Here is a 12343-nt window from a genome sequence, read left to right on the forward strand (position 1 = left end):
TCAATGGGACTCAATTGTGCGTAACGCGCGGTAAAATTCGCCCGTCACCCGCCCAGCGGCGGCCAAACGGACGGAATCATACATGTGCCGCGTCAGTGCAGAGCTCGACGCCTGGCTCGCCGCGCTGCCGAAAACGCCAGTCGTGCCGCGTGTGTTGTATTACACTGTCAGCGTGCGCCGTGTTATATCGGCATGTATTTTTAAGTAGCCCGTCCGCCCATCATTCATGCCTGCATATCGTGATGCTATGCATAATGCATTTTTAGTCACATGTAAAGCGGACATAAGCGTCTTACGGGACACCGTCCAGTGACACTTGGACTGACCGGTCGCCGTCAGGGTGCCAGTCGGGTGCCAGCGCGATGCTGTGGGAACCCCGCTCGCCCGAACGCGCACCGCGCCTCGTCTGCATATGAGTGGCGCGCGAGGCGTGCCGTCGGGCCGGGCAGGCGTCGGAATCCGAGCGAGCGCGCCGGCCGGGCGTCTGTTGCAGATGCAGCGCTAACCGGCGGTGGTTTATGGTTTAATCCGCGCCGTGAAGGCTGCAGGAGCTCGCCGGTCTCGCGATGGACGATGACGCCAGCACCGCGCGCCTCTCGCCGAACGTGCAGAACAGGGTGGCGCCGGGGTGGAGCGATTCCGAGATCGGGAGGAGGTGGCACACGGCGAGACGAGAGCTCAGCAGGGGGCGTGAGGCCAGGCTGGCTGGAATGCATTATGATTAGGGTAAATGTGCTTTAGTCAGCAGATCGATGATAAATGCCTAAAAGTGGTGCAGCAGATCTTCGAACTAGTCCAGCGTTCATTACTGCGGACAGCTGAAAGTTGAAACGATGTGCTACATCATTAACTGCACAAACTGTTTATCAAAATATTAATATTCATATAAAACATGAGGTGTGCTGCACTTTTGGCCATCGCTGTGTTACCCAGGACCACGATTGCAGACGGAACGGACTTTTCTAGAAACTCTCAGCGGTGATAAGCGATCGCCCACTTGACCTGAGATATTTTACTCATTCATGAGGACATGCATCTCCAATGCCAACAAACTGCGACATTATATCAGTCAAATGTGACAACCAGTCACTGGTGCTGCGCGTCCCTTTCACCACTGTCAGATGACTGCAACTGCGTGTTCCCTGTGACTGCGTGTCCTAAAAGTCACTGACTATTTCAGGAGGGCTGCGACAAGGTCTACATCTCGACCTCAGACGTCCAGATGCACGCCAACTACCACCGCAAGGACTCGGCCATCCAGCAGGAGGGCTTCCAGCGGTTCCGCGCCAGCGAGGATTGCGGCGTCGAGATGTGCAGCTACCAGGGCCAGCGCACCACCCACTTCCACTGCAAACGACCCGGCTGCAGTTTCACCTTCAAGAACAAGGCTGATATGGGTGAGTCGCGCCGCGCGTGCCTGTTGGCTGGTAGGCTGATGACACCCGTATTGAAATTCATCATGTTCGATGTCGGCCGTGCAGCGGAATTGGTTCGCGGTAATCGTGATTGGGGTGTACGTAAATAGCGCAAATATGCGATCGGCCGTCGCCGTCCGCTGTCGGACCCCTGTAACTCTCAGAACGGAGCATGTCTGCACTCATGGCCGGCCACAGCGAACAAGGGCATCAGATGCATTCGGTTGGGCGTTTTTGTAAAAGTGGACCACATCCTGCATAAACGGAGCGTGACATTAGACATGGTGCCCGTCGCGATCCCGCTGTTTTATGGAGATCCGAGTCTCATCTGCGCGGGATCGTCGCTCCGATGTCGTTGAAGGGTGGCCTCTGACAGAGGATCTGATGGGGCCACCATTAATTCAGCCCAGAGTACCTATCGCGACCCCCGCGCTCGCTCGCTGAAAACCCACGTCCGTTTTCTGACCGCTATCTCACTTCGGTGGCGATTGCAGAGAAACACAAAACGTACCACATTAAGGACGAACAGCTCAACAAAGACGGCTTCAAAAAGTACATCAAACACGAGCACTGTCCGTTCGAGAACTGTCGGTTCAGCAAGGTGTGCAATCACATCCACTGCATCCGTCCCGGCTGCAGCTACGTTCTGCACTCCTCAGGACAACTGTACTCGCATAAGGTACGTACTGCGCCACGGCACAGCACCTCCGGCCTTCTGTACTGAGGAGGGACGGCCTGACAGGCTGCTTGAAAAGTCAATGGGTTCGGGAGATATTTGAGTTTAGCTTTGAAAGCTTGGCACAAGTGTCAGTTTTGAAAACTCTCTTGGCGGTCCTCATGATAGCAAGTTGCAATCAGTGTTTACTTATCTTTCAGCAACTTAATCAAGCGATTTTTAGGCCGTGCACATGTAGGAGCCACTGCTTTTGATTGTGTATAGAACACTTGGCCTTGAGCTGTCTGCTCCTTGGCTGGGTCATTATTTCCGAGTGTTTATGCAAAAATATGCGGTGTGCGAGACTGATTGCCTTGTCAAGGATGTTTAATACCGATATTCAGATGTCTCATTTTCAGCGCAAGCACGAGCGTCAGGACAGCGAGATGGCCTACCGGAACTACCGGCTGTCGCAGAGCCTGCCACGCGACGGCGCCTTCGGTGAACAGGTGTGTACCGCTCCTCTCCGGGAGCAGACGGGGCCTGGCACGGGGAGGCCCGCCGGAACGGCACGGGACGGAACCTAATGGGAAGAGCACGAATTTGATCCCACCCAATCACACTGAGCATGGGGCCAGAGTGGGTGGTTCACATGGATGAATGCTTGTGAGTAGTGGATCACACAGGAAATATTTCTAAATGACCTAACCGGGCTGGCACGGACTCCTGAATAGGGAGGACGGAGAGCTGGCCCGGCTCTGAATGGTGGTCAATTGGTCCGCCTGCCTTTGTGCTGCGCCTGGCTCGAACTCTGGCACGTGATTGCACAACGTGCTAGATACATTCATAACGCTGATGCCGAGATATCAGACACAAAGAAGTGGCCGTCATGCATTCAGATGGTGTAATGCTTCACGGCCGTGCAAGGATTCCAGGAACGCCTTTTGTCGAGCTGACGCCCGTTAAGGTAACGCCGCCAGCGTCATCTATAGTCACATCTCAGTACGCATAATGAGCACCAGGTGGCAGGTGTGAGTGGTTAATGTCCCTCGTTATGACACACCTGTGGCATGTCAGGGCCCTTCCGGTTAGCCACTAGCCAGCTAAGTAGATTATAAGTAATCAGCCCTGCCAACAAATCGCTGACCGCTCCACGCCATCGGTTTGCAGTTCCCCCTGGCGGCGGCTCTCTCGCGCACGGTCTCGCCGTCGGTGTCGGTGCCGGGTTCGATGGCGCCGCTGAACCAGCCCAGCCCCAGCACCAGCCCCGGCAGCGTGCAGTCGCCGCTGCCCGCCAGCCCCTCGGACGCCCTGAAGGCCAGTCCGTACGGCCGGCTCGGAGCTCTCTTCCCAGGTGAGCAGTGCTCTGAGATGAAGTGAGATATCTACAATGTAGCCAACCCGGGATAAATCGCAACGGGAGACATGTAACTGCCTCATAAATGTGCGGACGCAATACACTTAGGATGCATTGCTGATCGCAAAAACAAATCAGGTACAGATGAAGCAGAATTAATCGACCTCCTTTAATCCACCTGGACATAATATCCTGGGAATTTCATCTTTTCTTTTTCGCAGGCATGCTGACGCCATCCAGTTTCGCGCTGGAGCCGCTGGCGCCACAGGACATGAAGCCCTCTCACCCGAGTGAGCTGCCGCGCCTGCCGGAGGCCGAGCTGATGCAGCGCTTCGTCCTGGAGCTGACAGATGGCGCCACCTGCGCCGTGACCGGCTGCGAGTTCTCGGGCACGGCACACTACCACTGCAGTCAGCCCGAGTGCGGCGTGCTCTTCCAGAGCCGTGACAGCGCGCGTGATCACGCGCGGAACCACGAACAGCAGCAGCACGTGACGGCCACCTACTACGAGGAGGTGGCGGAGACGGAGGAGCCGTGTCCGTGCCAGCCGCACTGTCTCTACCGCGGGAAGGAGCGCCACTACCACTGCAACTGGGAGGGCTGCACAGAGGTCATCCTGCGCAGCGACAAGCCGTTCCGCCGGCTCGACCACTACAAGATGCACGACTACTCGCGGCGACTGGCGGCGTCGAAGGAATCGTCGGGACCGCCACCGGTGCCGCCGCTCCTGCCGTACATCTCTCCGGAGATCCAGAAGCGACGAGCCGCCGCTGCCGCCGCCGCAGCTGCCGCCCAGGCAGCCAAGGTGTCTGCTCCGTTCGAGGTGAGGCATGGGAGATGATGAGTTTGTGGGAGGCGTTTACGCTTACTTCTATATTGCAACACCCGACTCTTTTTTTTCCTCAGGTCAATGGTTCTAAGTTTCTATGGGTATGGTCTTGCTCAGCTATGATAACAATAGGAAATTCATGACAGTGATGATATCTTCCGTTCCGTTGTTCAGTCGCCCATGACCATCTTCCCTGAACAAAGTCATTGAGCTTAACTCCTTCCGCCCACAGGTGCCGATGCCCGGTGCGGACGCCTTCCGCGGCCACATGCCTCCGGGCATGTTCGGTTCCTTCAAGCTGCCCAAGCCGCTGCTGGCGGCGCGCAGCGCTGACCTCCCGGGGACGTCGCCGGCCGTCTCGGCGGCTGACAGCGACCCGACGAGACCAGTCGTGAAACACGAGGTGGGTGGGCCGGCCGTCGCGGCAGACACCCGGCGATCCAACGATAATAATCATAGCGCTGCAGCTGGACAGCCGATCGAGGGCATCGTGATGAGCTGGTGCATAAACACACAGTTTCGCGCCGATATCGATCAGACAAGGAGAGACATATGTCGGCCCGACAGCGTCCGTGACAGGCTGCTGTCGGCTATTGTCTAACGTCCTCAGCTGCAGAGATCGGCATCTGCTAGTGATTGGGTTGGATATGTCAATGGTAACTCATTCAACCCCGGTGAGCCGGACCCCGACTCATGGACTGACACTATTTGAGATAAGGTCAAGCGTGTCTCGTTTGCTCTATACAATCCCGTTGCACTTCAACCCATCAAGTAAATGTTGTGATATCGATAAGACCTGTCAAGACTGAAACCACTCACTTCCGACAGCAATCTGACAATCGACCAAAAGTCACGACACCAGCACCAGCCCTACTCTCATCACTCACCGCCACACCCACGCTCCACACCCACGACTTCCTAGTTCTTTCAGATAATGATACACCCTGTCTGCTTCACAAGATTCATGTTGAGCTGCTCTGCCTCGTCGCAGCACTCATGGCTTTCTCTCCCTGTCGCAGGCCGACCCGACGGAGGGTTTCCGGGAATACCGCGAGGGTGCCACGTGCACGGACGCCGACTGCGCCCAGGCCGGCCGGAGGCACTACCACTGCGCTCATCCCCGCTGCTTCTTCGCCAGTAGCGACACGGAGGACTTGACCAGCCATGCCCGCGACTTCCATGACAACGTCGACATCCTGGAGGGCTTTGTCTTCTTCAATAGAGATGTCGACTGCAAGATGGCAGGCTGTCTGAGGTAGGTGAAGCTTTATTTGGATCTGCCTTTGTTTAGCGAGTGATTGGTGTAAGGAGATCACCATGGAAAACGAACGTTCATGAGTTATTGGGATGCGGCGACATAGCTTACATACATTAAACATGTCAAAGATGCATTGTTCTTGGCATGTTTGTTTTGGTTTCATCAGCGTCTTCGCACCACTAAAATCAAGTCCGTTACCTAACCTCCTCCCCTTCGCCCGATCTTACAGCAACAAGGTGAACCGTCACTTCCACTGCACAAGACCTGGTTGTGGACACTCGTTCGTTCGCTACCTGGCTATGGCGGAGCACGACAAGCTCCACCGCTCGCAGCAGGCCACTGGCTCGCCGCCGCCGACCTCCAACGGACAAACAGGTCAGCACCGGGAACCACCGGAGACTCGCAGTGTATCATGGTTTTATAGGTACAGAAGGCGAAAGAACTAGTCATCAGAACAAGACGTGTGTCTTATGCTGAGCGAACTTAAAGCAGCTTCTATTGCACTTAAAAATGCACGAGGCTACGAAATAATTGTGTGCCAGAAATTTAATCAAACCTAGGAGTGGGATGTAAATATACAATTTTTCGAGCGTTTACAAGATCCGAGACATTTTTAATCGATATCAGGCATATATTTGTGTTGACATACGTCTCCCTCTCTCACCAACAGGTTCTCCGATCGTGAAGGCGGCCGGCACCTACTACCCACTGTCGGCGTTTGCCACGCCCGACATGCCCCAGGGTCTGGTGCTGCACTCGCGCCTGACGGAGCAGCGTCAGCGCTCTCCTCCGACGCTGGGCGCCGCCAGTCCCCGGCGCAGCCGCTCGCCCACCGAACTGCAGGCCCAGGGAGAGCGGTCTGATCCGGCTACCTCTGCGCCGCTCCCAGCCGTGTCTCAGCATCCAGGTGAGTAGAGTTACACTCGTCTCGATCTTCTTAGCCGGAAGAGTTTCACATGAGCCATAGCTAACGATGTCATGATATGCTCAACGATTCCTCAGTCTTCTCTTCTCTACTCACCACTGGATTCCACCCCTCCCCGGCAGGCACGGACCTGATGTCACGACTGCTGCAGTCGCCGGCCACGCTGAAGCGTCCGACAGCGCCCAGCGTCGCCGAGAGCTTCAGTCACTTCCAGGAGGAGCAGCCGTGCGGCCGGCCCTTCTGCAAGCTGAAGCGGCGTGAGCACTACCACTGCGAGCTGTGCAACCAGGCCTTCAGCGAGGCAGAGCGGCTGCACCCGCACCTGGAGCGGCACGCTGAGGGCTGGCAGTCGCCGCAGATGGCCGCCGGTATCGGCATCGGGGGAATCGGATCGCAGCAGCAGCAGCAGCAGCAGCAGCAGCAGCAACAGGAGCAGCGTGCGGAAGAGCAGCAGAAACAGCAGCAACAGCAACAGCAACAGGAAGAGCAAGAGCGGGAACAGCGCAGAAGTGAGTGCCCTGTCGCGTTGAATGTACAGCATTAAGAACTCTGAGGGTGTTAACCATGCGGCTGAGCACCCTACGGAATACCTGTCATGGGGTAATTATGCACAGTAATTATATTACAAATAAAACAAATGATACTCCATGTCGCAGATACGCCAAGACAATTTCTGACGATATAATATGTTTCTTTTCGCAGACATTCCCGGCGCCGAGGTCGTCCCGGAGATGCCTCGGCACCCGATGCTGCCGTTCCATCCGTTCGCGCACGCGTCTTTCCTGGGCTCGCCTGAGGGCTTCCTGCTGAGGCCGGCCCTGCATCCGGCGCTGGCAGGTCAGTGGGCGGATCGGCAGCAGACGTCGTATGTTGAGCGAGCGAGCGATCAGATCCGCCTTTCAGTATGCTGTTTTTGATGTAGCAAAACAAGGATGACGAAACAGCCCGCCGCTGTCAGACGAGCAAGCATCCATATTTCATAGCGCCAGCTCGTTAAGTTCATTCTGCGAAAGTCATACCATTGCATTGGCGTCTGACAACACGATCGCCTAATCTGACTTGTGCCTCCATCTGACAGGGTTCCCGATGATGCCACCACAAAATGGCGGATTCCCCCTGCCGATGAGTGCGGCCATGTTTGACCCGGCGCTACTGTCGCGGAAGCGCCTCTCCGGAGACGGTCCCGGTGATGGGCACCGGCCCGAAGTCAAGAAGCCGCGCAACATGCGCATCCTGAAAGACGAGCCAGTGCCTGACGGCTATATCAGATTCAGGTACAACAAAGAGTACGCTCCATACGTTTTTTACCTTTTCTGTCGTCTTCTCATTTCCCACCGCAGCATGATCGCGTCTTTTCTATCAACGTACTCCTGAAGAAAGCTTATTTGCCCATTTCCTTTTTTTTTTGAACTCCGCTAACCGAGCTAACGCTCAGCAATAGATTGGTCAGAACATTCTATTACCAGAATTTGTATATTAAATTCTTGCGTAAGCATATGCAAATGAACAAAAAAAACTGACAGTAGAATATCGAACGTACATCTACCCTATCGTTCCTTCAGACGTCCCTCTCTCCTTTCTCAGGTTCAACGAAGACTGCAAGTACCCGCACTGTGGCTACCGAGAGCATCAGACGCACTTCCACTGCATCCGGAAGGACTGCGGCTACAGCTTCTGCGACAAGACACGCTTCGTGCAACACACGGCTCGCCACGAGCGGCTGGACACGCTGATGGGCGGTGACTTCGTCCAGTATCGTGCCAACATCCCCTGTGGCAGGGACGCCTGCATCTACACGAACACTCTCGGTGAGTTGAGGCGAGAATATAATGAGACTGCGGACTAAATAACAACTTCCCGTGCTACCTGTTGAAGACGACATAAGCGGCTAGGCCCAACTTTGCTTACATTGCAGGATTGATCAAGTTACGTCCATGATAAATAGCCTATTATGTTTACTGACCGTTGGCTGTTCTTTCTCGTCTTCCAGACCAGCGCCAGAACAAGGCGTCACACTTCCACTGCCTCAAGTGCGAGTTTGTCTGCACAGACACGAACAAGGTGGTGGCCCATCGGCGACAACACACCAAGCTGGACTCCATCACCCAGGCCGGCTTCGAGAAGTTCACGCCCAGCCAGAGCTGCAAGATCGAAACGTGCAACCACAACGGGAAGCAGACCCACTATCACTGCGTCAAGTGCCAGTACTCGGTGCTCGGACTGAGCCAGATGTCGGCCCACAAGTACCGACACATGGAATGATCGGAGCCGGTGGCGCCACGGTGGCAGCCGCCCGAACTTGTAGACTGATATTAGAGGTGTGCCAGGGACGTGGTGCTCGTGACGCTCCTGCACGAGGCCAGAATTGCCTTACTCTCTTGCTAGTGACCTGCTGGTGGCGTTTCAGAGCGTCATCGGGTTCGCGTGTGCACTGTATCCGAGCTGCCTTTGGTCTGGATCTTTCCATGATGCTCTTCTTTTTTCGTTGTGTTGACTGCATGAAGCTTCGTAGGCTGCTTGACGATGAGAGAACAATGTATTGAGTGTCGCTTCGTGAAGAGCGAGCGCACAGCTCCTCTGCTGTGCAGTATTATGTTGCAGTACACCCGGTTGTAGGGTAAAAACAGATGTAGTGGTAACTGGTAAGCTTCGAAGCCTCCCCCTAGCCGACTACTCACGGTGCCAAACGTAGGCTAAGTTGTTATCATTATTATTATAATAATTTCGTTGCAATAGGTAGAATGTCAATATTTATTTTATTGTTCGCCTGGCGTCGTGTTCATTGCGTTTATCTAGCTAGTGCTGGCTAGAAGCTGGGTTTACTAACAGGGGCTCTCGCCAGGACTTGCAGTAGGAGTAACAATACTCAGTGCCTTCTCAGATAGCAGGGCGGCAATAGCCAGACAGCCAGTCATATCGTCGACAAACGCAGTGGCAACGTGTTGGCCTGACGATGTCTCGCTCCTCGCCTGCCGTCAACACAGGCGCCGGCCGCCGACCAGCGCGTGCGAGCGAGCCTCCTGAACAGGGCGGATCCCGCCACATTCTGTATGCCAGTGTATGCGACCGTTGACATGTAAATGCTCGTCTTGCGGCTGGAATAGCTGACCAGCTAGGCTGGGGTCCAGCCTTCTCTGAGTCGTTGCCAGCATGTTATGCGTATGTGTATTTACGTGCCTGTACAATATGTGTGTGAATGAGTGTGAGCGTGCATACTGCACGCAAGTGTACATATTGAAGCGTCAACCCAGTGCCTTCTCCTGCCGCACAGAGCACCAGATCGTGAATCCAAGTGCCTATATACGAGGAACGCGTGTGTCAAAATTGTCGTGCCATACCATGTACCGCAGCGCCGTCGCGAGTCCAGAACTCGAGCCGGCGCTGGGCGCCCTCAGATCCCAGTGGCTTACCGTGTGGCCTTCCGGCGTCAGCACCGCGACGCGTGCCTCCGAACCCGTCACAGGCCCGACGATGGACCGTTTGTACATAGCGCGTCGGGACAGCGCGTCTCCGTGGCCGGCCGATATCTCGGGGCGCCGAGAGTGGCATTCTCTGCAGCACGCGCGCTATCGCGAGACGACAGACCGGGCGGTGGTCTCTAATTAACTCGTGCTTGGCCCGGCGGCGGTCGCCCCGGCTTCTGTGATGGGGTGTGTGCGTTTGGGTGTGAGGTGATAGGACAGGGCAGTGCGGCCGCCCGCAGTGAAGGTGTCGGCGTGTGGCCTCAATACACGCTCTCGGTACAGAAGCTGTGTTGGTGGTTCGGTCGGTTGTAATTGGATCTCGCGTCGGATGACCAGTCCGATGGACGTGGTTTGGCATCGAGCGTGGTTTGGCTCCGAAACTTGAACAAACTGTCCAGCGAACTGCGAAACCTTATTTCATTGACCTCCATGTCACCGATGACGTCACAGGTTAGGTCAAAGTAAAAATTATCAACATTTTGGCGTGATCACAACTTGGCCTCTGGCCGTTAGCGAACAAGTCAAATCGGACTCATTTTTTGTTTACACACTAGTTGAGATATGCCTGAGGGCTGAGATACCCTGAGGGTACCGAACTTTTACTTCGAATTTTCCAGGTCAAGGCCAGGTCATCTTAGGTCAGGAAAATTTTGAATAAGGCACCGGTCAAGTGACACATGTTTTGTGGTTCATTTCAGCCATGGATTTCGAAAACAGTGCCATCCGTGTCATTTGAGGGCATTTTCAACCGAATGTAGCAGAGGTCAGGTGAAGGTCACTTTCAGGTAAAAAGGTCAAATTCTGAAGCTGGAATTTTTAACAGCAAATGTGTAGGTATATCAGGTGCACTTTGAGCAGTCAGAAAATGATGGTGCTATTTAATTTAGTGTACACAGCCGAAAACGTACAGAAAAATTGATCTGAAAAATTGGGAATGGTGAAATACAAAACGTATAACCCAGCCAGCCATTTGGATTGGCTGAAGTCGATTTCGATTTGACAACATCTGCTATTGTCATTCCGCTTTGGTTTGGGCCTGGCCTTGGTAATAAGTTTGGCATGCCAGATTTTATACTGGACCATTTTGAGTCAACTTTGAGAAATACAGCTTAGCTGTACATAACGTACAACGGTGGTAAAATCGTTGCTATAGGTATAACACAGTTTACCCGCTCCGGGTGTGAGGGAGGGATGTGGGACAATGAGTGCATTGACGTAGCGCCCTCGGAAGGCCGGTATGGGATTAAAGCTCAGCGACACCTAAGGGCTTGTGTGGTGCCTTCAGTTATCGATAGCACCCTCAGAATCACCGGCGTAGGGCCCTCAGAGCCGCCGGTACCTTTAGAGGCACTGGTGTTGGGCCGCCATGCAGGTGCCGGTGTGGGCGCTCAGAGGTGCTAGTGTGATTCTTTCAGAGGCGCCGGTGAGGGTCCTCACAGGCGTTGCTGTGGGCAAGATTCCTTTACTACTCGCTGTGGGCCCTCATAGACGCTGGTGTGGACTGTGGAGCCGTTACAGACGGGTGTGGGGTCTTTTGAGCTGCTTACGCGAACCCTCTACAAGCCGGCAGGGGGTTCTCAGTGACCGGCAAGGGGCCCTTAGGCCGGCAGAAGAAGTCTTGTGGGGTCCTTAGAGACCGGCATGGTACTGTCAGACGCCGGTGGGGCCCTCAGGGCTCAGAGTCACCGGTGTGGGGCCCTCAAGTCACCAGTGGGTGGCCTTTAGATGCGCAGGTGTTGACTGTTGGGTCCTCAGATATGGCTTTAATAGGCACTGGTGTAGACACTCAGAGTTGGGGGGTGTGAAACGCTCAGAGGCACCGGTGTGGGCCCTCATAGGCGCCGATGAGGGCCCCAACAGTTGCCGTTATGGGGCCATCAGAAATATAAGTGTGTGACCATCACAGGCGGGAAATTCCCCTAGAACTGGCCCCTCATAGGCCGTTAATAACTCTCAGAGCCCAGTAACGGGCCTTTGGAGACCACCGAGGGGCCCTTAAAGTCTGCAAAAGGCCCTCAGAGGCCGGCGTGGGCCCTTATGGAGATTTTAGTGTGGTTATTTAGGGCACATGAGGTGTTCTAACGAGCCCCATGGGGCCCTTCTGAGTCGAAATATGGCCATCGTTAACTCTCAGCGGTCAAATGGCGCCGCACGGCCTCTCGGACCCGAGGGTCCCTTTGAACCCGATGGGGGGGGGGGTACGTGTCCCCTTAGGCCCCTATCTACGCCACTACTTCATATGCATCATGTCAGGTATTCTAGGCTCGCCCCTCCCCCCCCCCCCCCCCCCCCAACTTGAAAATCGTTCCCGGGCCGGGCCCCTGTCGTTTTGGACCGCAAGTCTGGCTCAAGCCCGGCCCTCTGCTACGGCGTGCTACGGCCAGGTCCCGCTGCCTCTTAGCTGCTCTGGCTTACTGTGGCTGAAGTACAGTGAGGTACG

At 55.1% G+C, this 12343-nt stretch overlaps 1 protein-coding gene across 4 annotated transcripts in view; it reads left to right on the plus strand.

Annotated features, from left to right (window-relative positions):
- Nucleotides 1-10187, plus strand: part of LOC122387467 (zinc finger protein castor homolog 1-like) — a 63777-nt gene extending 53590 nt beyond the window's left edge. Inside the window, exons 8-21 of one of the 4 annotated variants that reach the window (XM_043377705.1) lie at nucleotides 1181-1397; nucleotides 1910-2094; nucleotides 2475-2579; nucleotides 3241-3424; nucleotides 3649-4250; nucleotides 4489-4659; nucleotides 5276-5511; nucleotides 5744-5889; nucleotides 6185-6421; nucleotides 6562-6948; nucleotides 7142-7276; nucleotides 7518-7725; nucleotides 8024-8247; nucleotides 8430-10187. In XM_043377705.1, coding sequence (XP_043233640.1) covers nucleotides 1181-1397; nucleotides 1910-2094; nucleotides 2475-2579; nucleotides 3241-3424; nucleotides 3649-4250; nucleotides 4489-4659; nucleotides 5276-5511; nucleotides 5744-5889; nucleotides 6185-6421; nucleotides 6562-6948; nucleotides 7142-7276; nucleotides 7518-7725; nucleotides 8024-8247; nucleotides 8430-8701 — 3309 coding nt within the window. In that variant the 3' untranslated portion in view covers nucleotides 8702-10187. The remainder of the gene's footprint in view (nucleotides 1-1180; nucleotides 1398-1909; nucleotides 2095-2474; nucleotides 2580-3240; nucleotides 3425-3648; nucleotides 4251-4488; nucleotides 4660-5275; nucleotides 5512-5743; nucleotides 5890-6184; nucleotides 6422-6561; nucleotides 6949-7141; nucleotides 7277-7517; nucleotides 7726-8023; nucleotides 8248-8429) is intronic. The other 3 variants (XM_043377706.1, XM_043377708.1, XM_043377709.1) reach the window with 3 other exon arrangements.
- The last annotated feature ends 2156 nt before the right edge of the window (nucleotides 10188-12343 follow it).

Source organism: Amphibalanus amphitrite, unplaced genomic scaffold, assembly GCF_019059575.1.
Source record: "Amphibalanus amphitrite isolate SeventyFive unplaced genomic scaffold, NRLGWU_Aamphi_draft 000287F_arrow, whole genome shotgun sequence".
NCBI lineage: Eukaryota > Metazoa > Arthropoda > Thecostraca > Balanomorpha > Balanidae > Amphibalanus > Amphibalanus amphitrite.